The 26,671-nt window shown below is 35.7% G+C and overlaps 1 protein-coding gene across 2 annotated transcripts; it reads left to right on the top strand.

Moving 5' to 3' along the window:
- The first annotated feature begins 4,539 nt into the window (after nt 1–4,539).
- sdr16c5b (short chain dehydrogenase/reductase family 16C, member 5b) lies at nt 4,540–26,007 on the top strand. 2 transcript variants are annotated; one of them, XM_015353712.2, is made up of 7 exons: nt 4,540–4,940; nt 5,458–5,797; nt 8,666–8,797; nt 10,243–10,342; nt 11,577–11,721; nt 13,115–13,240; nt 15,065–19,668. In XM_015353712.2, exons 2-7 carry the CDS (start codon nt 5,477–5,479, stop codon nt 15,156–15,158), a joined length of 918 nt encoding a protein of 305 aa, XP_015209198.1. In that variant the 5' UTR covers nt 4,540–4,940; nt 5,458–5,476; the 3' UTR covers nt 15,159–19,668. The 2 variants fall into 2 exon arrangements, with proteins under 2 accessions (XP_015209198.1, XP_006633977.1); XM_006633914.3 differs by lacking the exon at nt 15,065–19,668 and adding an exon at nt 23,098–26,007 and having other exon boundaries at nt 4,541–4,940.
- Nucleotides 26,008–26,671: the final 664 nt, after the last annotated feature.

Raw genomic sequence — 26,671 nt, 5'->3', positions numbered from 1 at the left:
AATATCTCTATCTTGACAATTCATCTTGGTTTTTTTTTAATTTCATTAATTAAAATGGATCATATTGTTTTTGTAATGGCAATCTGGTTCCTGAAGAAAATGCATTCACCACACCAGCACTTTAAATATAACAAACAATAATTAACCACCTTATCATTGAACACTAACAGTCTTTGTCATTCTTTTCAATGATTGCAATCTCATTGTGCATTTTACACGGAATTTTAAATGTGCAGCTTAAGCAGATCCTCCAGAGAAAGTAGAAGAATTTTATGCCACTACTAAAATGCTCGGCATCTGCTGTGAGCAGAACTGTTAATTTGTAAATTTTAATCACTCTGTTGAAGAAGGATTTAAGTAACATCTGTACAGCACCCCACATTCCATTAGATTTAAGCCATAAATGAGCACTAATGTGCAATGCTGTTCCACTCATTATCATCCAGTGTGACATATAAGAACAGATACCTCTCAAAAATGGCCGATAATTGTCATTGAAAGTTATTTTTGGGATTGGATAAATAAGGCCTTAATGGAGAAAAAAAGTACTACATCCTACAAAATTTACTTTGTGTGTGTTCTCCTGACTCAAAAGCATAGGGATTTTGTTACTAAATAACATTACAGATCTAATTTTGAAGTTTTGACATGCTGTAATTAGTAATCATTGCTAAGATTTGTGCATTTATGCTTTTTTCTTTACGAGTTGGTAATAATGCATGTCTGTAAATCAAATTGATCCTTGATCTGAAAATGTGTGTGTTAGCCTCTATGTGTGTGTTTGAAGTAAATGAGCAAAAAATTGGTAATGATTTGACTCATGGCAGCAGGAGAGTGTCAAACCTAACAATGAAGAAAATGAGATGTTTTTCTGTTTGCAGTTTTGATATTTGGTTTTGTACCTCCTTTATTTTTGCTTTTATCTTGTTTTTTGGTTGTTGTTTTTTTTTCCCCTTTGCAAGAGCATAGATCTAACATGGTAGCCCACAAAGTATTCTGACCTCTCCTTGACCTCTAACAAAAGAGAAATAATCCACAAGACATTTAGTCATCCTCTTTTAAAACTATTGTCTGTATGTTATTCTTCATGAGAAATTATTTTAATGAATTTGTGATCGCATCTTTGGATGTAAGTCATCTACAAAATTACAAAACTCTTTGACATTCATATGAAATGATGCAGCTGCTGTGTTCCTTATAAGCTATGGTATTCCCAAATCTGTTTCATAGGGATGCAGTTGTGTTGGAATTGTTGTTGTTTTACTGAAAAAATCAATTGTTCCAACTGTTCTCCAGTTGGCTGATTACTGTATGTTAACTGAAAGCTGCAAACCATGAAATCAGTCTTTTTTTGTTGGTGATTACCTTTACTGCCAAACTGTATATTTCAAACCAAGGTCCCTTGTGCCACATACAGTATAGCTTCTTATCCTTTGGTTTAATCTACAATACATACTGTATAACAAAGATCTGAAAGTAACTTGAAATCACACCTTAGTTGTCATGACAGAAGCAGCTAGAGCACATAATTACCATTATAAGCGCCATAACAGTATTTTTTATCAAATGTTTAGAAAAATATAACAAGATCGAGTCTGTTGTATTGCACATTTTGCTGTTGTCTGATGTGCACTTCTTAATGTCCTTTACTCAAAGTCAATGATCAGTCTTGAAAGCTGCAAATTTATATCATTATATTATTTAGAAAAAAACATGCAGTTCAAAATTAGTAGTAACTTTTCTGATAATGTTGGTATGATTAAAGTATACAGTATATGTTTGTAACCTAAAACAGCCTTTGCAGTGCATATGGAATGCTGAGTATTTTTTTTAATACTTGCAATTTTCTGCTAGTCTGAACTTGTTTTCTTCATCTTGATGGGGAGCCACTGTGTCCTAAGGAACACACTCAATAATTCAACAAAGCAGATGTCTTACGTTGTCTACAATATGTTTTAAATATGTTTTAATATGTTTTAAAGATCCAAATGTCATACTCTTCTTACTTTCTTAAATAATTTCTGTTCCTTTGTCTCTGGCTCACAGTTTTTATGTTTTTAAGAGTTTGCTTAAAGTTGATTACAACAAAGTTGTTTATAACTATGCATTGAATGGTGTAATGATATAATTGTAATTATATTGATTTTGATTATTATCAATTGAGTAGATGCACTTATCAAAGACAACTTACATTAAAAGGATCTATAAAATATACTCAAAATATTTAAAATAGAGAAGCACAAATTCCACTGAGCATACTACATAATAAAATGAACCACACCTGAAGAAGGCTTCACAGCCAAAACGTGTTTTCTCTCTTCTCTTTTCAGCATGGAATAAACCTATTACTTGGTCCTATAATAAAATGACCATAAACACATGTCAAGAGTCATTAAAAATGATAAATTAAAGAGATTACAAGAATAATTGTGTGTTATGCTGTACATCTCACAATGGAGAGGCACAGCCTGGAGAGGTGAGTGTTACAAGGCGCGAACGGGCGGTCAGATTTCATGTGGGCCTGAGGTTTCATGGTGTCTTGTTCAAAAACCGAGGTGAAGAGAAGGACCACGTAAGCACCCAGCATTAGATGATGAGAAGATGAGCGGGGACATAAGGAGAAATGAGGAGTTGGGGACAGAATAGGACATTGTGATGAAGGGAGTGGTAGGTTAATTAAAGCACATGAAGAGGTGTGAGGTTGCATGGGAGACAGGGAGTGGAGAGCTTACAGTAAATTAGCTGCAGAGGTTGGCTTGTTGATACGGGCAGGTCATCTTAACGTTACAGGAGCCTACTCCACAGAGGACAGCTTGAAACCTGAGCGGACGGAAAATGATGTTGTGCATTCACTGAGTGTTGTGTTTCAGTTTCTTCTTCTTATTTCTCAGAAATGAAGGGGATTTGATGGTTTTGATTTGATTGTTGCGGAACTGCAAACAGCAGTTCCGCAACAATGTCAGAATAACATCCGCAAACAGATGAAGAAATTATGTTGTGTTTGATAGGAGTAATAATACAATCCTTAAAAGTTACACGTTAATGAAGAAAAACCATAAATGTAGCTGTCACCATGAAAGACTTGTCCTAATTGTGTTTGACTGGGACCTTTTCTTTACCAGTGCATTTAAACACACCAGTCATAACACTTCAGTACTTAGGCATTTGCGGTTTGACAATGAATTCAGAAGGCAAAGCATCCCTAATAAATTGATAGTTGTTCCCCTGAGTTCCACAAAGGTATCTTCCACAATTACTACTAACTCCCATTGTTTGCTAGTTTACAACACGTTTTCGATTTGTGTACAGAGATTTTTCTCTGCGTTTATTTAAACACACCTCCAGTTATACATTAACCAATGGTAAGGTTTATTGATTTCATTGCATTATCATTATCATGAGACTCCGTACCTGGAGAAAGGGTATTGACATTTCACATATATTTGAATTTCTTCTCACTTGTTTGCCAAGTGAAGTACAACCAGATAGGAAATCTTTTATCAGGCGAAGCTCGATTGCCCGTTTCCTTTCAACTCATGGGGATAGCTCTTTAGTGGCCATTTTGTCTCAGATAAACTACTGATCAAATTTTTCTTTCACTGCCTTAACAATAGTTTTTTTGTGTCCAATATTACATGAAAATCCTAAGAACAGTATTTTACAACTGTACATCAGTCTTTATACTTACTGTACGTTTTCACCTTTGAATTCTCTCATTTTTTCTTAATACGAAGAAAAACAATCATGCGGTATAAATGGAACTATTATCTAAATGAAGCATTTGAACTTTAAGATGTTCCTTATTGGTTTAAAATAAGTGACTTATCATCCTTACGATGATTTCTCATACACGAAAATGTCAAAGAAAGGTTTTTATCCACCATAGCTATGAGCACTGTCTCCTCCCTATTGACCTCGGGAGAGGGCGGAAAGCTCACAGAAAGACGAGTTATTTCATTTGGGAACGGGGAACATCCCAAAAGGGTGAAAAAGGTGAATACAGGTGTAAAATACAGAAAAAAGATGTCTATGTGTCGGTTTCATTCGCACTTTATTTATCAGATTAGCAGAAATCTAACCATATAGCAAAAGATAATTCATTTTACTTCAGGATCAGTAAGGGACGCGACCTCACTGAACGTAAAAAGGGTATGATGCATAACCCACAAACACTTTTCCAGCAAGACAATGTAAAAGCAGATAATCGAAGCGAAAGCATTCGATAAAAGCCCAGATACTAAAAAAAAATGTATGCATAAATCGTATTGACTATTCTCCTTCCATATTGATTTGCTGTAAATCCTGATGCTGGTTTAACAAATTTCACAAGTCGCTCAAAACCGCACGACTTCAGCTGGTTAAATAACGCCAGCAAAAAAATAAATAAAAATAATTACTGTTTGATGAAAAAACAGCAACTTTAGACACACAAGTTTAGATTAAGGTTTATGTTTTGTTTACAGAACAGAAACTTCTTTCACTAATAACGGCAGATCATCTGCTTCCGAGTGCCCACAATGCTGTGCGCCGCAGCGCACTTAGTGTTGACGTAAGATTAGCAGGGCTGTGTGTACATGGTCATTTCGATTAGTTGTACTGGTGTTATAAAATGCCTGACGCTCGCAGGCACTAAAAAGAAATATGATTAGGTTTAATTCTAGCCATGTAGCCGAAATCCACACTTGATTGTGTAGTGGTGTGCGCCGTCACATAGATGCAATAAGGCAAATTACTCTCTCATGCTGCATATGAACTTTGATTTGGTTTGAACTCGATAACGCAACGGGCTATTTGCCTTGAACAAAGGTTGTTCTTTTTTAAAAAAAAAACACACACACCACTAGTTTGTGTCACTCCGTGTAGCCTGCACCGGTCGTTTGGTACTGGAACGGGAGAAAACTGAAGCACTTGAAATTTGAAGTTTGAAGTCCTGTAGGTTGGTGAGTTCACGAGCACGTTGGCTGTCCGCACAGAATCTATGATTTATTTTCGTTTTTCCAATAATCCGGACATGTAATTTCTTAGAAACTAATCACTGGATTTAAGAGTGGCGGTAATGTAACTTTTATTATGATAGTCACGGCAGGGCTGGTGGAACTTAACCAACTTAAATGTGTTGGTTGCATGTTCGCTCACAACCTTTTTTCATTTAAAGCGTTTGGTAATGAAAGCCGACGGACATTTAAAAAAAAAACTTTGTCCTCTTGATTTGTGCTGTCTGAAAGACAAAGATAAGATTTACTTTTTGGAATAGTTGTCGGGACGTGTAACAATGTCATCCTAATTCTGTGAACTGGGTGTGAATGTGTTCTCTCCAGCAGAAGGCTCAATAGTGCACAAGAGCAGGCATTGACCTCGCTGCACAATGTCCCAACGAGATGTGCTTTTTATTTTAACTTAAAATGTTAAGTCCAGAATGAAAAGGTCAGGCTGTTTATATCTGTTTGGTTCCCATAGGCGTTTCGAGACTCGCACAATGAATTTCCTACTGGAGACGCTGCAAGTGCTATTCCTGTCAATATATTACCTCCTGGAGGCATTTGTGATGCTGTTCATCCCTGTTCGGAGGAAAAATGTGGCCGGAGAGATAGTGCTGATCACGGGCGCTGGCAGTGGCATTGGTAGGCTGATGGCAATAGAGTTTGCGAAACTGGGCGCCGCGCTTGTTCTGTGGGACATCAGTAAAGAAGGGAACAAGGAGACGGCCAGATTAGCCAAAGAGAAAGGAGCCTCCAGAGTACATTCCTACCTGTGTGACTGCAGCAATACCGCTGAAGTCTATAGAGTTGCTGATCAGGTAAGTCACTAACTTCAAGTTTTGTTTTTTGTCCTTCTCCACTCAGAAAACCCGTGAAACTTGTGTTACGTAACCCTTAGAAATCCGCATCCTGTGTATGAGAAGCATCACTGCCAGGATTCTGGCAAATGAAATTAATAAGTGAAATGCTTATAATGTGCCAATTCGAGCCCTGCCTTACACTGCCGCTGGAGGGCAATTGTAGTGAAAGGCAAAACGTGAGCAAAAAAACAAAAGTCACGCTTTATAATTCCTGAAACGTCCTCATCCTAGATGGTCTAAAATTACTACAGGTCCCTTTTCTTAATGTTTCAGTGCTGTAAAGTCCAGCATGATTTCAGCTGTCAGAATTTCTGTGCAGCATGTCTCTTACATTGTTCAACTGGTTAAACTGAAATGTCAGGTGTCATTGACTAATCAAATCTGAACAAATTTCAAATACACTTTCATATACACTTTTTCAAACATATACACTGACAGGCAGAAACCAACAACCCAAAGGTAAAAACAAATTATTTTCATGGGCCTCTTAAATTGTCTGTTTTCTTCTGAAATGAACAAGGTTTTCATTAAATGTGCAACATGACGACATCTTTGAGGAGGTCAAATGATTTTCTTCTTTTCCAGGCCGATTTCAGTTGACAAAATGCTAAGAACGTACTGTTTGTTTTAAACATTCCATTGCCTCTGCTGTTGTAATTTGGCCAGAAATATGCATAGTGTTTAAAATAGATTTTCTGGAGGCATTCTTAGTAATTACTATGTGTTTAGCTACAGTATGTGCTGCCTTTAGCTTCACGCGACATTGGTTGCCATCGCAGTGTTTTAGCAACTTTCTGTCACGTGTTTGTGTATTGTTACTCATGGAGCCTTTGTGGCCGAAGAGAAGCCATGAAACTGTAGTACAGACCTAAAGTACTGAAAAAGAGGTTTTAAAGACCTTTTCAAAGAAAACTGCAGCTGTAAACCTAAGCAAAACATTTTCCTTCAGTACTGCACCATGAAAGAAATTATGGAAAGCGAAAACCAGTTTTTCCCAAGACAATCCTTGGGAAACTTAATGCATTTATTGTCATAGAACTGGGCTTCTCCTGCTGATTTTATTCCTAACATTGGGAAAGTCATTGCTTTTGATGATAAGTCCTAAAAATGGCTTGTAACAGATTGCTTAACTTAAGGTATAATTTTAACTTCAAAATTGTTTTTAGATTCTAGTTCACTAAGTACATTTTAAAATTATCTTCTTCCATCTAACGTTTTTTCTTCATACAGTTTTATGCATTTAATACATGGTAAAAAATGACATCTTGCATTTCTATTGAAATCACAAGATATTCATGTATAGAAATATCTGAATATTAGTAAGTTTTGAGAGGGAGATGTGTGCTTAATATTTGGTGATTTACTTAAAATCTTTCCCATTTTCAAATATTTTTATTTATTTTTCAGAATTATTCACGCTCAAATGTTTTTTTTAATAATTCATTTAGTCACACACAGTACTTTCTATTTGTGTCATATGCACAAATAAATGGTCTTGGGAGCAGGAAGTGCTTGCTTGCCACTAAACTGAAGAAGTGTACTGCCTTGAAACCCGATCCCACTAGCTCTAGCCTAAGGCTGTTTTGCCAGTTTTTATTTAAATCCCTAACAAACACTAGGACAAAACAGAAGAATGTCAGAACAATGTGTTATATAGAATGTGAAGTTAACAAAAAACTGCTTAACAGCTATGAGCCCTTTTAATACAGTACATTATATTATAATTTGCCAGAAGGAACTGCAAGAACCTGATACCTTAAAGTGAGCAGATATTCCTCGAAACCCTTGAGTATATTTTTTTTCAGCACCATGGACAGATAAGGGGGCAAAGGAAGGTGATCAAGATAGGTAATTTATCTGCGAATTGTAAACAAGTACAAGATCACTCCAAGGTTTATCAAGGAGATAGATGTTACCTGGGCTCTGTGTTTAAAGGTCAAGTGTTTAAGCTGTAGAGAACGTTTATCAATATCAATACCTGCATGTCAAGTTGCCATGTCTGCTCTTTAACTTGTCATGTGTTGTTGGTAAAGGCCTTAGAACACATGGCCACATGGAACTTTCTGAGTGGCACTTGCTGATATATGGCAGGCCAGAATGAAAATGCTATGTCTCAATCCTGCAAAACTGCCATTTAGAATAAAAATGCAAATGTGACAAGGGATAATCATAAAATGGCATTTGCAGTCATTAACATTTAAGATTTGTTTCACAGGGCTCCTGTTTGATCTTCAGTGTATTATACTGTAACTTGTGCTAAACGAGTAGGACTGCATTTTGTCTTTCATGTCTAATTTGCTCATCTCTCTCTGACTGTGTTATTTGGAAAGACTCCTTTGCATATCGCGCCCACATATTTGATGGAAACTCTTACACAGAATTCTCAATTCCTCTAGAACAAAGCAGGGTAGGCTGCTTGTGGTTTTGGTGTATCCTGTCACTTTTTCTTCTAGGTTGCGTAATATCTGCGCCTATAATTCCAAAAATTAAAAAGAAAATAAAAATGCCAGTTGAGGCCAATTTAAAATATTTTCAGAAAATGGAAAATAATAGCTTATGCTCTTCCTCAAGACCTCACGCAGCAAAGTTCTTTGTGTTTTATGAAAAACTGGTGGAACTGTTTATGGAACTGTTGTGTTCCTCTTTTTACGCACAGACCAGCAGCTAATCTGAGCAAATGAAAGTAGACCAACGTTAATTCACTTTAATGTTAGTTCCTTGTATAAAGGAAGCAGCACTGACTCACTGTCTGAGATTATAGCTGCACTGGATGGATGCCGTTTTAACTTGTGTTCTAAGTGAATGCTTCTTTTCTGTATTCTCTAGGTCAAAAGAGAAGTTGGTGATGTTAGTATTCTAATAAACAATGCTGGAATTGTGACTGGAAAAAAATTCATTGAGTCACCAGATAACCTTATAGTAAAAACCATGGAAGTGAATACAATGGCTCACTTCTGGGTAAGTTGTCTGCCCCTCCAATATTTCTCCCACCATTCATTAACACCCTCATAACATAATCTGTGATTACAATGTAGGATATATGTAGTATAACAATGTAGTTTTTTTGAAACTTTTCATTATCAGCATAATCTAAAGTATCTTTCACAGAATATTTTGCCACTTGAAAAAAAATTGAAATTTAAATTTCACAAAAGACAGCCTTCACTGTAATTTAAGATTTATTGAAGAAAATAAACAGAATTTTGAATAATTTTCTGATAATCAAGTTTAGTGTATCAGTATACATTTACAAGATTCAGGTTGTTGACTTGTTTATCAAAAATACTTAGTTTATCCCTTTATTTAAAATGAATTAAAATTTTAGGGGTCTCAAATTAAACCTTACAAATGCAGAACAATGTTATTAAAATTGAAATGTCCATTTATATTCGTATGCATTTATATGGGAGAGTGGTCTGACATTAACAGTTGAGCTTTAATTCCTTTCAGGTTGCTAAGATCCTGTTAATGTTTTCTTAATGAGCTACATTTTATAAAGGCTTTATAAATGTAATTTGAAGCCTATTAATTAAAGAGTTCATCCAAATTATGTGTTGTACTCCACTTGGCTTAGTCAGCATCAATCTAAATCACATAATTTCAGAAAATTTTAACATTTTATGGTAAAAATAAAAACATCTGTTTTTGCTTAATGTTCACTGTTGTGCTTAAAAAACAAATGATATAGTTAGATGCTCTTTTCTCCTTTGTTCACTCAAATGAATGCCCCTGCGTGGCTTTTGCAAGTTAGCGAGTTGTTCCTTATTTGTGGAATGACGTGCAACACAAAATGGTGCAGTGGTTAGCTTTGCTGCCTCGCCCTGCGTCGAGTTCCTGGGGTGCTATCTGTGTGGAGTTTGCATGTTCCCCCGCCATGTTCATGTGGGTTTCCTCCAGGTGCTCCAGTTTTCTCTCACAGACCAAAGACATACCGGCAGGGTAAATTGGCTTCTGGAAAAATTGGCCCCGTTTAGAAAATGGAATGGCCGAACAACCCAATATTTTAGAGATCGAACTCTCTTTTCTGTTTTTTACGTCTGTGGTAGAATTTCACAGCTGTAACACTGACTCCAAATGTCTGTTAGTCTTAAATACTTGTTTGGTGTGTCCCCATGATTGTCAAATTGTAGTTCTTGAGAAACATGCCTTTCTAAAATACGTGTAATGTTAATGAAATTGAAAAGAAAGCTAAACTTTGTTTACATGGTTACTGTGTGTCCGTGCTGCTGATTCCTAATGTACAGTGCCTACTGTATTCGTTTTCATATTTTTTAGAAGATCCTTGTTTTTGCAAACAACATCAAATGACATTTGTGGAATAGTACATATACCATACCTCAGTTTCTAAATACAGCAATATTTGCCCTTACTTGCTGTTATGTACTTTTTTGTCTTATTTTCAGACTTATAAAGCATTTCTGCCTGCAATGATTGCAAGCAACCATGGACATCTTGTCAGCATTGCTAGTTCTGCTGGGATGATTGGTGTAAATGGGCTGGCAGGTAAGACTATTTCACTTAAAGGAAGAAAGTGACTATTTTTCTTCTTTCTTCTTGTACTTTGGTTCCTTTTATTGTTTATTCATCAGTGGTACACCTCTGGAAAGGATATCTTAATTTTTACTGTGATATTAAATCCTGAGTTCGTACTCAGTTTTCTAATGTCTCATATTACCTTTGGCAAGTAAGCAGGCTAAACTAGTAGACAAGAAGACAAAAGTACATCCAAATTCTTAAATGGTAGAAGTTCTTTAATAAAAATGTAATACCTTCAACTTGTCTAAGAATTTTAAATGTTCAGCATTACACAGAGTCAAGGTTTCATTAGTCAAGATATCTTCATTAAGAAAGTGTACAAAAGAGAATCCGTCCTAAGTATGCTGTTCATGCTTTCTGCACATATTTGTAAAAGTAGATGAACTATTTAACGCTGCAGTATTAAATATTTTGCATACTTGTTAACATTTTAGGTGTGGGTTTGATTTCAATGTTAAAAGACAAGTGGCTTGAAGGTGAGCAGGTTGGAGGGGTCTGCTTGGTGTTTGTAGCCACAAGCTTTTTTTGTTTCTTTTTTTAAGGGTGGTTATTGTAACTACCTTACTAATTGCAGAAATTAACTGTGCTTATAAAGGCTTGCTGGTGTGAGCCTGGGTTATGCAATTACTGTAACTGAGAGTCCTCAAGTGGCGTTGAGCAGTGCTGGATGTCAGATGGGTGACAGTGCCCACACAGCAGGGAGTTCTAAGGACTTGTAGGTTCCATGTGAACCTGCAGCGATGCCAGCGAGAGATGTTCTGCTCCTTCAGCTAGTGCAGACTCACCTGTAAGGCATAGGTGGAAATCATGCAGTACATGCACAGATCCCTCTTCTCCCTTCCTGGTCTGACCCCGAACTTCTCTCCCTGCCTGTGTGCCTCACGGAGAGCAAGTTGGGGTATGCGAAAAGACAAATTCCTAATGAAAGAAATTGTATATGGCCAATAAAGTGATCTGATCTTTTCTTGTCTGATAGGAGTTATAGCAACAGGCAAAGTCTGTCAGTTGAGACGATTTACAGTTGGCCCTTCCAGATTTAGTAGAGATAAAATCATTATTCCCTTTTTTTCCAAAGACGTTAGTCTTATTAACACCCCTACAAATGCATATACCCTTTATACTACTGGTTATTTCTATGTAGTAATACACAAAGAGGGAGAAATCTGTTATTTCATTAATGTGTATGGGCTTTTTTGTATAGATTATTGTGCCAGTAAATTTGCTGCTGTTGGCTTTGCTGAGTCTGTGGCTTTGGAGCTGGAGGCAAAAAAGAAGAATGGAATTAAAACCACAATTGTTTGCCCCTATTTCATAAATACTGGAATGTTCGATGGCTGCAGTACCAAGTAAGTCAATTCTCATTCTGCTGACGCTTGCTTGTTTCACGATGTCACACTCCTGTCATGCTGTTCGTGCGTGCTACTTGTCGTGGAATTTTATAAAAGAAAAGTTAGGAGAGGTGTTCTCATTCACTCAGTAAGGTCTTTATTTATATTGCAATATGGGAAAAAGCCATCACCCGTCTGTGCAGAGAAGTGAAAGCTGATTCAAAAGCAAGCAGGGAGAGCCCTTCTTTTATATCTTTTTTTTAAGCTGATGCAACACTTCAAGGACAGGCAAAGCAGTCATTTTCCATTCCTTATAGGTATTTGCTTTAAGCAAAGAAGAGCAGTTATTCAAATAGTTTCTCATACTCCCTTTTTCAAGCAGCAACTTGACGAGTTGGGTGCTATCACACTTTGTATCCAGTATCCAGCAGCTTCTGCAGCACAGCTCTGTCCGTAAACAACAGTTTTAGGATAAAACACTTTTTCTCAGTAACTTTCCATTACAGACTCAAGTTACTGTACTCTTTGAAATATGTTTGCTTCTTTGATGCATGAGTTTTGTCAAACCTCAATTCAAACTTAATATTAAAACAATTTTCAAAATGGGTTGTTCCAATATAGAATCTAGCTAGAACCCCATACACAGTTGTAGGTTTGCAAATTGTTTGTGAAGAAGGGGTGCCGAAAGAGAGAACTGTTACAAAGTGTGCTTTGTTCTGGTAGTAAAGTCGTGCGAGTCTGGTGACGTGGTGCCTGTATGGCCTTATTCCCCCCGCACCATCCCTAGGGCCTGCCTGTGAGGCGTCATCGCTACAAAATGTTTGCCCATATCAGCTGATCAATGCTGAGCGCCTTGGAACCCTTGTCGTTTTTTTAGACTGCAAACTAATACATCCTTTATACAGCCCAATACTTTCTGTTAAAATGGCCGCACTGTCCTAGTTCTCACATTTTACTCCTTAACTCGCCTGCGTGGAGGTATGCCTTTCATCCCGTTGAACACTGGTAGGATTATTCAGAGACTAATGTTTTGCCATTTTGTTTGTACAGTTATATAGGAATGCACATTTTTTTCCCCAGATTAATTAAAGCCATGGGAGCGGTGAAGACCTCCCAAAATACAGCGCTTGACAAATGGAAAATATTCCTCTTTGCGCAGCTGGCTGGGGGGGGCAATGACGGGCCCTTCAGTATGTTTGGCTTCATAATTTGAACCGGTCAAGATGTATGGTTTCAATCCACATTTGAACAAAAAGGAACTGAAAACTGCATTTAATTCATAGAAGTCTACTGCTATGTCCCCAGATTGTAGAACTACAATTGCTTTTCATCTGTATTTCCTGTAGCTCATGTAATCCAGTCTACTAAAGAGTAAATTAAAGTTTACTAAAATGTTTTTTTTTATAAATAGATGGCCCAACTTGCTTCCTATCTTGAATCCCGATTATGCGGCAAGAAAAATTGTGGATGGAATACTGAAAGATCAAGTCTATATTCTATTACCGAGGACCCTGTACCTCTTAATGGGCTTGAAAAAGTAAGTGTTTTTGCTTTTTGTTTCTTAATAAATCCACTGTCTTGTTCATTTGACCTTTTCTTGCAGCTCTTCCTCCACTAGTAATGGATTTGTTTAAAAAAGATCTTCCAAAGGTAGTTCTAGAATTAAAAGAATTGGAACTTGTGTTTTTCAGCAATGTTCATAAAATCAATCCATTTTCAGTTCACTTATCCTGGTGACAGTCATGTTAGTACCTAAATGCATTTAGCTGTCCATTACAAAATGCAAAGGCTTGTGCTTTTTTTTCATATTTTGATCTTGCTAAATTGGTGCCGTTATTGATGTGAAATGTGGGTAATTACAGAATAAAAACAAAATGAGTTGTATATGATCCCCCCAGGAGTTCAGTTGACATGGAGGCTTTTCATGTTGCTTTAAAGTAGGCTTGATCTAAGATTTAATCAGTTTGAAATCTTAAAGCTGACCATTTGCGTTTAATTAACTTAGGGGGTTTAGGAATGATCAAAGGAGGAATAAGTAGAAGAAATTAAAAGCTTTACTCTTTAGATCAGTGGATACTATATAGTTCTGATTATGCATTTATAAGATAACTTCCTGCTGTTTTCAGGTGTTACTTTTTGGAAACTAAAATGTATTACATTTGTTAATTTTATTCGATTATTAATTGATCTACATTTATTGTAAAATCTACAGGTATGTTTACTCGTCTGCTTCACTGGTTTTTTGACTGTGACCCTTAAGATTGTTGGCACCCTGTTTTGTGTGCCAAATTCCATCTAGAGAATTAATTCCAGTTTTTTTAATTAAAGGTTTTTTGTTGTGATTCAGTAAAACATCTAGTTTGCTTGTGCTGATTCTCAATCTACTTATCAGACATGGTTCTGGCCACACCTCTCTGCGTGGGGCTGGTTTCCAGCATGCCCAGCTCTTCTATATAAAGCCTAATTTACTCTGCAAATTATATAATCCAGTACCTATTGATATTCTGAACTATTGTCTGCTTTTGTAATTCAATAAGCAACATGTGTTGAAGACCACATCTGCTGAGTAGATCAGTGTGCGTTTGTGCAGAACAGCAACATTGGATGTTGTTATGGACACAATTTAGAAGTTTGACTCCAACACCAGGTTTTACCTTTCTTAATATGTAACAAATACTTTAGACCACCTTTCTCTTTGTTAATTTGGATTTAATCTGTTTACCTGTGTAAAACGGAGCTGCTTATTCAGGCAACTAATCTTACATTTTCATCATCTTTTTTTTTGGGGGGTGGGTTGTCCCTGCAGTGCTAAAAGTTTTGCATTTCCATTACAGTTAAAACATAGTGTGTTACATGATGTTCCTGTATTATCCATAAGACAAGGTTATCTGTACATTGACCTACAACAGTCTTATTAAACTTTTCAGCAATATCTCCAACTGCCCTGTAAAAGTTGTATGGGCATACCCGCCTTAAGACACTATGGTCATTTTTTTTAATTCGGGAATTATATGCTCGTCTCCCCTTTTATAGCTGTAAAAACAAAGTGAGTTCATTTAACAAGCAAGAGGACAATTATAATACAGTTTATACTATTAACTCATCTTGCTCGTACGCATATGATCAATGACCAAGATTCAATAAAACAAAGGAAACCTCATATAAAGTTTCTTAATTATCTCTTACTAAGTTAGATGACAATGACTACTGAATGTGCGTTACAGTATCATTATTTTAAATAGGAGTTTTTTTAAAACACTATACAACTGCATGTTTATCATTAGGGGATCATCAGGAATAAGAAGGCATTATCTGCATTACCACTTACAGTAACCTCTAGTCAATTCTGTTCTTCTCATAGCTGCATTCACTGGAAGTTTGGAGTTCTCCTGGGAAGATATGTTGGTGTTTTTGAAAGCCCAAATCATTGTGAAAGTCATACCAAGCATCATTGAGCTCTGTGCTTAGCAAGGGAATGAGGTTGAACTGCAGTTGAAGTTTAACAGCATATGTGCATTATTGCCACCAATAGACTAAATCTGTAGTTTACAGGGTGAAATACATTATTGGCTGACACGCACTTAAAACTTTAATGATTACTGCAACTACTACTGTTGCCAAAGCTTTTTGTAAAGGGGAAGATATGCTACTTTTCTGAATGTTTCTTCTTCTCCAGGCTGCTTTTTGCACATCTTTGTGTAATTTATAATATATATATATACTGCATGGATTCAGCCTCTGATGGTTTAAAATGTATACAATTCACTGAGCAATTATGCTAATGTGCACTTGATGTAACTCACACCATCATTTTCATGTATAGATATATACATTAGTAGTCTGGATATATAATGAATATTTTGTATGAAATATGTTCCTGGAAATGATATTGTACATTTTGTTATTGTACAACATTAAATTATTAGTTCACATTGGCAAAATATTCACATTTACTGTGTGTGTTCAGTTGATGCTGGGTAATGATTGGCTCATGACATATTATAGGTAACATGCTGTCTAAGAAGCTAATGTGCTTTTATAAAAAACAAAAGCTGGTAGATATTAGAAAGGTACAGTAACTTAATTAACCCCAGCTTGGACTTGATATTTCAGTATGCAAATCCTGTCCATGGCTTTTGCAGGAAAGCTGGTATGCTTTTCTCATAATATGGTTTGCTAACTATTTAGAGCTTTCTGAGTTCTACTGTATATGGACAGGTAAACCTTTTGTGGGTATGTGCAATCTTAATTATGCTAGAATAGATTAATAATTTATTTTGAAAGCTCAAAATTCTGAGGAAAATGGATACATTTTTTAAAATGGGAATCATCTTTTTCTTTTTTCATATTACATCTAAATACACAATCACCATACTAGTCTCGACAAGTGCCTGGAAATGCAGTTTATGTGAGTCCACGGAGCTTGTCATAAGCAGAGGAGGTCCTTCAGTTTCCCAGATGTGGGCTAGTTTTCAAGAGCAATGTCAGAAATTTCAAATTAAATGCAACGTTACAAGCGTAGGAGGTGCTTTTACACATTACCTGTGAATGAGCCAGATGTAAATGTTCTTTTTCATGAAATAAATAACATCAGAAATCACTTTACAATATATAAAATATTTAAAATAAAGCACTTTGCTTCAAAAGAACATCTTTAACAGATTTTAGTAAATCTTTTTTGGATTGACTTTCAGGAACTTTGTATCTGGCTTCATATGTATTTATTCATGTAAGAGCATTTCCTAATGTGCTATTGGATGATTTTGATTCTATTTTCTTTTGACATTTTCTGATAAACTTTCAGGCATAAAATCCCAGAATTTATATATCAGATCTAAATAATAGTGACATGTTGGTTGTGCATGGGATTAAAAACATAAGAGTGTGTAATTTTGAAGACTCCACTGTCCTGTAAAAGCAGGAGACAGACTTCTAAGAAAATTCAGTGTTAAAATGAAATGATATTCAGGAGGTCTAAATTTCACTGGTCTGTAAAGATTTCAGGACGACGTGTTAAGGTCACTTTTAGTCTCCTGTTAATCAGCCTTATATTTGCCTTTGATTTACATTACATTAATCTTTACACAATCTGAATCCTGCAAATAGGTTTTTTTTTATTCCCCAATTTCAAATCCCCAGTTGTTAATCGGCTTGACACAGTTGTACATCTCTCATATCTCAGCACAGGAGGAAGAAGAGCTGTGTGTGCTATCTTTTGAAACATGCAAGGTCACAGTCATGTGCGTCTTATCCACACTGTGAGTCACGCAGTGTCCACAGCTGAGTTAAGCCAAGATTGGAGCACTAATGCACATTTTAGCACATTTGCATTCATGTTTTTATATATTTAAAGAAAGTTTGTTAGTACTGGTTGCTTTATAAGCAGTGATCTGCTAATGAATTCAGTAGAGATGTGAAGGAGTAAACGTATAAAATATGCAGACCTGGGGGAAACTCAGTGACTCCTATACTCCCCTCAGCTGTAGTTGTGCCTCTTTACAGATGACAAGCTTTTGTCAGGAGCTGGGCTCTATTTCTGTCTGTAGGCTGGCAATCAGATATGGTTTCAAATCCTTTGAGCACATCGGCTCAGTCACGCATCCAGGAAACTGTTTCCCAAACACAGAATAATCCAACTTAAACCTCCGCTTCACTTACAGTAGACTGCTTTAGATCCCACGTTCAAGCTCTTCTCTACCTGAACATGTCTCATTATCAAGAAGAGACTGAAGAAGATATTATTGGGATATGTTTACTGTAACATTAACTTCCCCGTTTGTAGGAAAAAAAGGAACTGTTTTGGTTAATCTGTTTTCTAATTTTATATTTCTTGCTACTTTCTGTTTTGTAAATTAAAAATGTATTAGTTTTAGGACCTCTGGCCTAGCTAAATGTCATTCGTTGTCTTTCAGTAAAGGCTTACAGCTGAGAAAATCAGTTACTTAAATGAGAGGTTTTAAGGTTTTCTAGTCTGATGGTTTGTTCACTTCTGCCTTGTCCACTATTGCTTTACTAATTACACTTATTTAAAGGCCAAAAATACAAATATGTATCATGCTTGTTTACATAATCCAATTAGCATCTGTACTTATTCAAATTGTAAGGCACTCCAAGGGCAGATGTTCTAACCTACTTCCAGCAGGGATCGTGCTGTGTTGACATTAATACAGACGCTACCATCACAGCTGAAGAAAATGGAACCAAACCGGTTGTTTTCTCACTTGCAGAATATATACTTAAGATAGCAGGTGAAAATCTACTACTTCTGGTGTATAATTTAACAAATGGAAAAAGAGTGAAAGGTTATGTTAAATATATGGAAATAACTCTAATATGTTTGTATGTTGCAGTTTCGTTACAATGCCTTTGTGTAAATAGGTAGGGGGACACTAGATTATTTTATTCATTTGTGCAGTTAGGTATATGCATGTTATTTCAAAAATAATTATTTAAAAATTAGATGGCACAGCGGCGTGCTGCAGCTTTTGCGTCCAGGATTGGATCCCAAACTTGGGGGACGTCTGTATGGAGTATGCATCCCAATCTTTTTTCCAGGTACTCCTGTTTACTGCCACCTTCCATGGACATGCTGCGTACATTATGTGGTGTCTCTCTAGTCTAAACTTTCCTTTGCGCTCATGTGTGTGCCCAGTGTATTGTCTAATAGCCTTGTGACCCATGCTCCCAGGAAAGACTATGGGTTGCTACTGTCCTTAACAGGACTACATGGCTGTGAGATGTGTAAAGCTTGTGAAGCAATTAAGTAGATTAAAATACATTGTGTTAATGGAGAATATTTAAATATTTATAAAGAGCAGCACTGTTATTTTAAATACTTTAAATGCAAAGGAAACTTCAGAAATGTATAATAGAAGAGACTTTGTTAAAAGTACAGTACTTTATTCTGAGTCACGTTGACATTTTCCACATGACAAAACGTGTAGGATTAAACATTGTATTATCTGAAGGGGTACTGATGACATGATAGGACTTCTTAAGAAATTATTTTTTTACAATTAATTTACAAGTGGCACTGACAAAAGCATTGTACTCAATGTATTGCATTTACTAATTACTCCTAAGAACAGTAAATGAGACCATGTTTAGTCTAAGAAAAAATGCACATTTCAGGTAAATTCATTATGAGCTGCAGACAAATAGTGCTGTATTTAAATTATTTATTTTGTTAATTAGCCTTCATATAGAATATTTATTGACCGAACTGTTAATATCAAAACATGCAGCTTGATAAATGAAGAAAGATTATACTTGGTTTAGATTGTTCCCTATAGCAATATCAAATGTGCACATTATTTATATTGGTTTTCTTTTAAATAAGAATATAACAATGTTATACAGATCTTGTTAACAATACAACTTGTATTGCAGGTGCAATTTTTTTATATATACAGTCACTGGGTACTGAAATGTTGGTACCAATGTTTGAGAATTTACGCGAGTCTCAAACTGAGGTTGCGATTTTTGTTTCCATTTTCAATATTCTTCTGGATTAACTGCCTGAGAAATGATGTGACAGCTCCATGTTGATAGCTTTCATGCCAGAGAATACTTTTCTTTTAGGATATTTACATAAGATGATTATAAATGCATTTAGGAACCTGAATAAGTAACTCGTACTGCAAAAGAGCACCACAACAGTAAATGACGTTGGTGGCATTTCCTTCTGTTTCTTTCTCTACTCAGCATGTTAAGATGCCGAGTTATTATAAACACTGTTGACTCCTATGTAACCAGCTATCTGGGTCAGGTCCTATCCCCTCATTTAACTTAACGTCCATTGTTTGCCCAGCGGGCATGGACTGGGTGGGATCCAGTAGTGTTATCAGACTGACGTTTTTTAAATGAGCTTTCTTTGTAAGTTAAATGTCTCCACCTGAAAATTACATCTGTGTATTGCAGTAACCTTCTGTTATTTGTAACTAATAAATATTGTGTTTATTCTTATTTGGTTTTGTCTTGTATATACAGTACACTTGAAATGCAATTCTGTTTTCAAATCATGTGATATCCGCTGGTTAAATGCAAAACTGTCTAAAAGTTCATCTTTACATGAAACTGTATTAAAACATCTTGATCGTTTATGTGCTATTGAAAAATAGGTTTAATTGAAAATAAGTCAAAATAAAGTACAGCACATTTACAACAAATGCTTTTTAAATACCCATTATATCCATGATGCATATTGTGAAGTGCTGCAGACCACAAATGTTTTTTTTTTACCTCACAATCCATTAGGTCTGTTTTCATTAGAAACACTTATGTTTGAGGTAATTACAAATCAGGTGTGAGAACATAAATGGGAATAAAGTGTGTGTGTGTTTCAGACTGAGGTAGCAAGCACAGCTTTACTACAAAAACTGAAGATTTTTTTTTTAGACGTCTCCAGCATTTGAACTGGAAATTAATTCCATCACTGCTTGTAGCCTGCTTACTGAGGTGGACTGCATCATTATTTAGGAATCTGCTTCTGATTAAACACTGCTTTTTGGCCAAATTGATCCTTTTATACTTTAGATTCAAACAGAATAATGTTATGTGAAATACAAACCTCTGTGCACATTAGCCAGATAGACAGAGTTTGAAGGACCTGATCAATAAGCCCTCCCTACCACATTTGACATTTGTTTTCATGTGGGTTAGCATTGCTTCACCAATAAACGATGTAGTCCCTCTGTTCTATTTGGGATACGGCACATGTTAGTCATTAATTAAAATAATGGACTTGGTGCCACTTGCACCAGTGTGATCAAAAGCCTAACTTGTAAGGTTGTAACAGTATTGTGCCTTTCCATGAAGGTATTTTGGCTAGTTCAGAACAGAGGGCTGGTTTGAAAGAAGACCTTGTCCTGGCATGTTGACCACTTTCGTAGAAAGACTGATAAGGATGGAATTTATTATCCTTACTACCTACACAGTTTCATGTTTTTCAAAACAAACTGATTACAGGAAGGAGTGATTATGAGAATTTCTAAATTACATTTACATGTTGTCGTGGAATTTTATCAAATAAGAGCCGGGAGAGGTGTTCTCATTCACTCAGTAAGGTCTTTATTCATATTGCAATATGGGAAAAAGCCATCACCCGTCTGTGCAGAGAAGTGAAAGCTGATCCAAAAGCAAGCAGGGAGAGCCCTTGTTTTATATCTTTTTTTTAAGCTGATGCAACACTTCAAGGACAGGCAAAGCGGTAATTTTCAATTTCTTATAGGTTTTTGCTTTAAGCAAAGAAGAGCAGTTATTCAAATAGTTTCTCATACTCCCTCCTTCAAGCAGCAGAGAGAAACATTATTAAAACATCCCGTGCCCTTGACGAGTTGGGTGCTCTCACACTTTGTTCTAAGTATCCAGCTGCTTCTGCAGCACAGCTCTGTCCAACCTTGGGTGGTGCAAATGTGAAAATGTAGTTGAAATATAGTATTAAATATTAAATAAATAGTTAAGTACATCGTTAGTGCCCATTTCCTCTGTCTTTTCTCACCACAACTACATTTTCACTTCCACAAACCACTGTTATTCTTGTAATTCTGTATCTTGTCAATAAAGTTTGTTTAGTGATTTTTTTTCATTTCCTTTTATGGTAAAAAATAGCATTAAAAACCATAATAGCATTCAGCAGTTAGATGTCATCAGATGACTCTCATGATGTAGGTCAGGAGCGGTGTCTCCAGTGTGGTATAGAATGAACTAACTAATGAATTGTATAAGTTGCAGTAGGACCACATATTTGACGGAGAATTGGTAAATATACCAAGCAAATAGTTGCAGGGCTCTGTGAAAATGCTGTAAACCCATAAGAGAAAGGATAGCATAAATTTATATTCATTTCACAGGAAAGAAAAGAAAAACTCTGCAAGACTATCTGTGCTGGAGATTTTTATGTGAAAATATGGTATGCAATAAGAAATAATTTAATAGCCTTCGTGGATAATAAAGTTCAGGAGCATAAAATAACTGAATCAGTTTTATTATGTTTGTTGAGTTATACCAAACAATGAATTTTTCTTTTTTAATACCAACTCAAGAAACGGTAATTATAATAGATTTGGGGGTCACCGTGATAATAAAATGAAGCACATTTTAAATGTGTAGCCATTAGAGACCTGAAGCAGTAAAGAAGGAAATGTAGGCTAAAATACTAGTGGGATTTGTTACTATCATTATTTTAAAAAATAGGCAATTTTCAGATATAATTATCTGCTGTTGAAAAGTAATTGTGATTAGTTACTTTTATGATGGGTAATTATAATTATAATTGGCCTGAGTTGAAATATGCTTAAAACACTGTTTATTGACATGGAAGTGTTCTGTTAATAGAATACATTCTTAAAGTTATTCATAAAGAGTAGTAAGAACTATATGCATTTTTAATTACAAAAAAGCACACAAGAGCATTTCAAGTATGTGAAGGTATGGTTATCAATAGTGTCCAGATATAAACTGAGACCTTTATAATAAGCTGGAAACTCATATCAATCTGCACTTGTTTTCTTCTCTCACTGATTCAGAGATTCAGTTTGCTGATTACCATTATGATTATTAAACTAAATATGTTCAGATTATACCAATGTTTTTTTTTAGTTTCCAAATGCATATACAATATTTGATAAAGCCCAAAACAAACATCACACACCATTTCTATAACTGGTGTAAAATAATCAGAAACAGGGTGAATTTATATTTTAATTCAAATTTAAATTCATTATTGTGTTTGGTCCTGGAACCAAACCATTTGTTAATTTTCTCAACTGTTCCATTTTCCTTATTATAATGTACTTAATAAAGTGACATACCATCTTGTTGCATATGATGGCAGAACTGAAAATAAGTTTCTTATTTTTTCGATAAAACCAAATAGATCCAGCCGTTCGACCAAATCAGGCAGTTCCTGTTTTGCAACTCCTGTTCGAAAAGCGCATTTTGTACTCAAGTTCTCCAGTTGTTTCCTTTATAACACGTGATTCTCCCGTGTTGTCAGTACTAATTTGTCCAGCGTAAGTAACTCTTGGAAAGATGTCGAAAGTGACTAAGAAAATCAAAATGTGGTTAGGAGGGTGGATCAGTGTTGCACAATTCTTTTACACTCAGATCAAAGAACAGTGCATTTCTTAAAACTTCAACCTCACTTGTTAAACCGCATGCTCTGCATATTTACAGATCGGATTTTTAGTTTAAAGGTTTTCACATACTATTCAAATATTTTGAGCATTGTAAAAAAACTAGAATGAAACATTAACATTTTAAACAGGGTATTTATCGTACTTCCCTTTTGCATAGAAAGATAAGATAATGCCTGCTGTTTCTCGTGCCCTTTATTACTGCGATGTTGGAGGTTGCTCTGGCAATGTTCTGACGTCGTCTTTATTTTTCTTACAGCATTATACCTGTAAAGCTTGGACTTCTCCTGGGTGAATATTTGGGAGCTTTCAACTTCATGGACCACTTCAAAGGCCGCACAAAGAAGGATTAGCTTTGGAGATAACATCGGAAAGACGTTTCAAGTTTCGGCTATTGCTTTGAGTCTAGTTTAACGCAAGCTTGGTAATTAATGGAAAAAAAGGATATTGATACAAATATAAAAATGTGTTAATTATAGTAATTCTAATTTTACAAACTATTGTAATATGTTATTTTTGTAATATTAAGGCTACTTTACATGCTGACATTGGCTTCAACCATTAAGGCCACTGTGATCATGTAAAGTTCTCTAATTTTACACATTCTCTGTATTTAATGTCCTATGTGTGGACACTCACCTTAAGTGCATTTTAAGATATTTGATTTAATAGGATAAACATTTGGTTAACACCTTTTGTATTACAAAACCAAATTGGATGCCATTGCTTAAACTACTGTTGTACAATTTACAGTACTTAGGTAACGAAGACAATGACTGTGGAGTACAAAGTTGATATTTTTCTTAACTTTCACAGTTAGATAAAGTGAACCACTAAGGTAGATGAAGACTCGGCCTGTATTCAAATTGAAGGCATCTGGTTTGATTAGCCGATCCCCTGTCAGGTGGCACATATTTTGTCACGCACCAGTTGTTATTGGTTTTAATCTGTCAGAAACTGAGAACGAAAGAAGAACAGTGTAAAAGAATGACATTTCCAACCATCTCCTCCCCTGGCATTGGTGCTGACCTCTCTCCAGGTTTCTAATCGAAGAACCTGTGACCACAAATCAGACAGCTGTGACAGAAACATGACACAGTCACAACGACCGTCTCTGCCACCTCCCCCAGCGTCATGGACTCAAACTCAGGAAAAATGATATGAAAGCAGGACAGAATTTGGAAATGGCAGGGGAAGGGATGTGGAGGTTTCAAAGAGTACAAAGGTTGAGGACCAGGAATATAATTCATTATTTGCTACAGTAGATAAAGAAGGACAAAACGTAACCAAATCTAGACACTCCCTAAACACACAAAGCAGTACCCACAGTGTCCACTGGATAGAGCATAACACAAGGGACTGGAAACAAGCTGCATATGATGGCGTCTGCGAGGGGCTAAGTTCATTTTGTGAAGAAAATTTAAATGGATCATCTGGTTAGGATTTTTGGAAGATAATTTCCTGTGATAACATTTGGGATAACATACTTTTTCTTCATATGTAATGTTCAAGTCCCAGTTTTCAATAGTATGCTAAGATGAAAGTGAACCCTCTACAGAAAACATTGATAGAACAAGCTAATCCCCTAGTTTCTACAATGATGTCCAGCAGTTTATGCTTTAATTGTGTAAACTGCCTCACCTCTCAGGCAACGCCATAGGGACACAATGAAGTCGGAAGTGAAAAAGGAAAGAAGAGCCAGGTAGATTATGTTGAGAATTCCATTCCTGGAATACCGTCATTATTAATGCATTACAAATATCTCCTGTGTATGAAGTTTAACATGAAGTCAAGTATTAATTTTTACCTGCACCTATGTAATCATTGTTAGATTAATGTTATTATTGCAAAATTAAGTTTTTAAGCTGATTTGTTCACTGTTAATATTGCTTGTTTGTGACAATGTGTAGGAATTATTCCTAACCATGTTCAGTTCAGAAGTTATTTTTGATCCATGGAGTTACTTAAATTTGAGAATTCTGGATTTTTTTCCCAGCAATGGGTATTTTGTTTTGGTTGCTGTGTTCCATTTCATGTGTCCACAGTGCTCAAAGGCTATTTTCCTCATTAATAGAAACTTTAATTACCTTTTCTGTTTTTCCTGGTCTCACAGGATAATGTATCACTGTGGCATAAATCCATCTACCTCACCTAGTGGACCTGGCATCAGATAGGACTTATTTCTACCTGTGAGATAAGGTTTTAATCTTGCCTATTGAAATTTTTTTTTTTTTACTTTTAATTTAGTTTATAACAAGCTTGGTTCAGTGTCACAAAATGTGTGCTTATTAATATTTTGCTTTGTTCATCCTACTACTTGATAGTTCAGGTGGGTAGCTGCGTCAGCATGCGTAGGCTGCAAAGGAACAAGTAATAGGTTTATTCCAAGCTGAAAAAAGAAGAAAGAAAACACAATGTTTTGGCCGTGGAGGCTTCTTCAGGTGTGAGAGAGACAGGGCAGTAAGCAAAGGTAAAGTAGCAGGAGAACAAAGGCTGGGAGAGAGGAGGAGCGAGGGGCGAGAGCAGGGGACAGAGAGAGAGGCCAATCAAGAATTGTGAAGTCAGGATAGGTGTAGAGAGGTGTGAAATGAAACCTACTACTTGATGCTTTGTTCTCTGTTTAATTTGAGGTCTAAAACATTTCACGTTTTGCATGATGAAAAGTGTATGTATTTTAAAATGTAGATAACCTTGTAACAAATTACTGTTTTTTTTATTTACCAGATCAATTATAAGGCAGTATAAAGCTTTATTTTTGTTTTACAAAATGTATTTTGCAGAACTGTTACAGTGCATGAAAATGAAAATTCCATTTTAAATACCTATTAGCTTAAATGCTTGATTTGTATAAAAAAGTAATAACTAATTATTTTAATAATACCTCCTTAATGCTTTTCTTAATATTTTTAACATATTTGCAAAGATGTGCAACATACAGTGTCTTAATATACTGTACATTCTAAAAATCTCACAGTAAATGAATGTGTCATCAAATCTTGAAGCACTATGATATCAATAGACTGTGAACATTCACAGTGTGAAATGTGTTCCTTGAATTATATTTGCCTTATGCATTTCAGTTTTGATTTTAAAAGAGAAAGTTTGAGCACTTGATTGTTAATATACATTAACAGTACGTTGATAGCATTAAAATAATCTTGACGACTCATTTTTGTGTTGTATTACTGTATAATGGTCTTTTAATATCTTTATAAGTCACATAATTGTTTCACTCTTCTTCGGTTAGTGGGATTATCATTGTCAAAGCTAATCTCTGCTCATGTTAGCAAGGCTGGGGCTTTTTACAGTAAAGTGTACCAGTCACTATACTGGGGCATTTGGACTCACATAGCACATAGCACATTATTACAATCCATAGTAGCAGAAAGTATAGTAATACCTTTAGGAGCTTTTATTGGTGTGTATCAGTATTCATTCCATACTTTGCTCCTTTATTTCACAACTAAACAGTTTTTTTAACTAAATTTGAATTGACACTTAGTGGAACTGGCTTTCTAAAAATACAAAAGCTTATTGAAAATTAACTGAAATCCTGGTTTATCGTTCACAAAATGCAGTAAAAATAGTACTGAACAATTAACCATGTTTTTTTAGTGACGTCTGCAAACTACTGTACTGTAAATGCCCTGTATCTGTTTGACTACACTAGAGCACCAAAAAGATGAACAGCAATCATTTATGGCATGTTTTTTGTTGTTTCTTTACAGATGTTGATTAGAAATATTTTGTCTGAAATTAAAAAAGGCCCTTTATAAACCCTTATAAAATCACACCCACTTTACATTGCAAAACAAAAATTAAATGACAGACCA

Source organism: Lepisosteus oculatus, chromosome 6 (assembly GCF_040954835.1).
Source record: "Lepisosteus oculatus isolate fLepOcu1 chromosome 6, fLepOcu1.hap2, whole genome shotgun sequence".
Classification (NCBI taxonomy): domain Eukaryota; kingdom Metazoa; phylum Chordata; class Actinopteri; order Semionotiformes; family Lepisosteidae; genus Lepisosteus; species Lepisosteus oculatus.
The sequence above is the reverse complement of the archived record's forward strand: the minus strand, read 5'-3'. Positions and strand labels throughout refer to the sequence as shown.

What these genes read in the sequence shown, in the direction of transcription:
- sdr16c5b (XM_006633914.3), top strand. Translation starts at nt 5,477, where the DNA reads ATGAATTTCCTACTGGAGACGCTGCAAGTGCTATTCCTGTCAATATAT. An exon ending in TCTATAGAGTTGCTGATCAG is followed by an intron (nt 5,798 to 8,665) that starts GTAAGTCACTAA and finishes TGTATTCTCTAG; the next exon opens with GTCAAAAGAGAAGTTGGTGA. An exon ending in TGGTGTAAATGGGCTGGCAG is followed by an intron (nt 10,343 to 11,576) that starts GTAAGACTATTT and finishes TTTTTTGTATAG; the next exon opens with ATTATTGTGCCAGTAAATTT.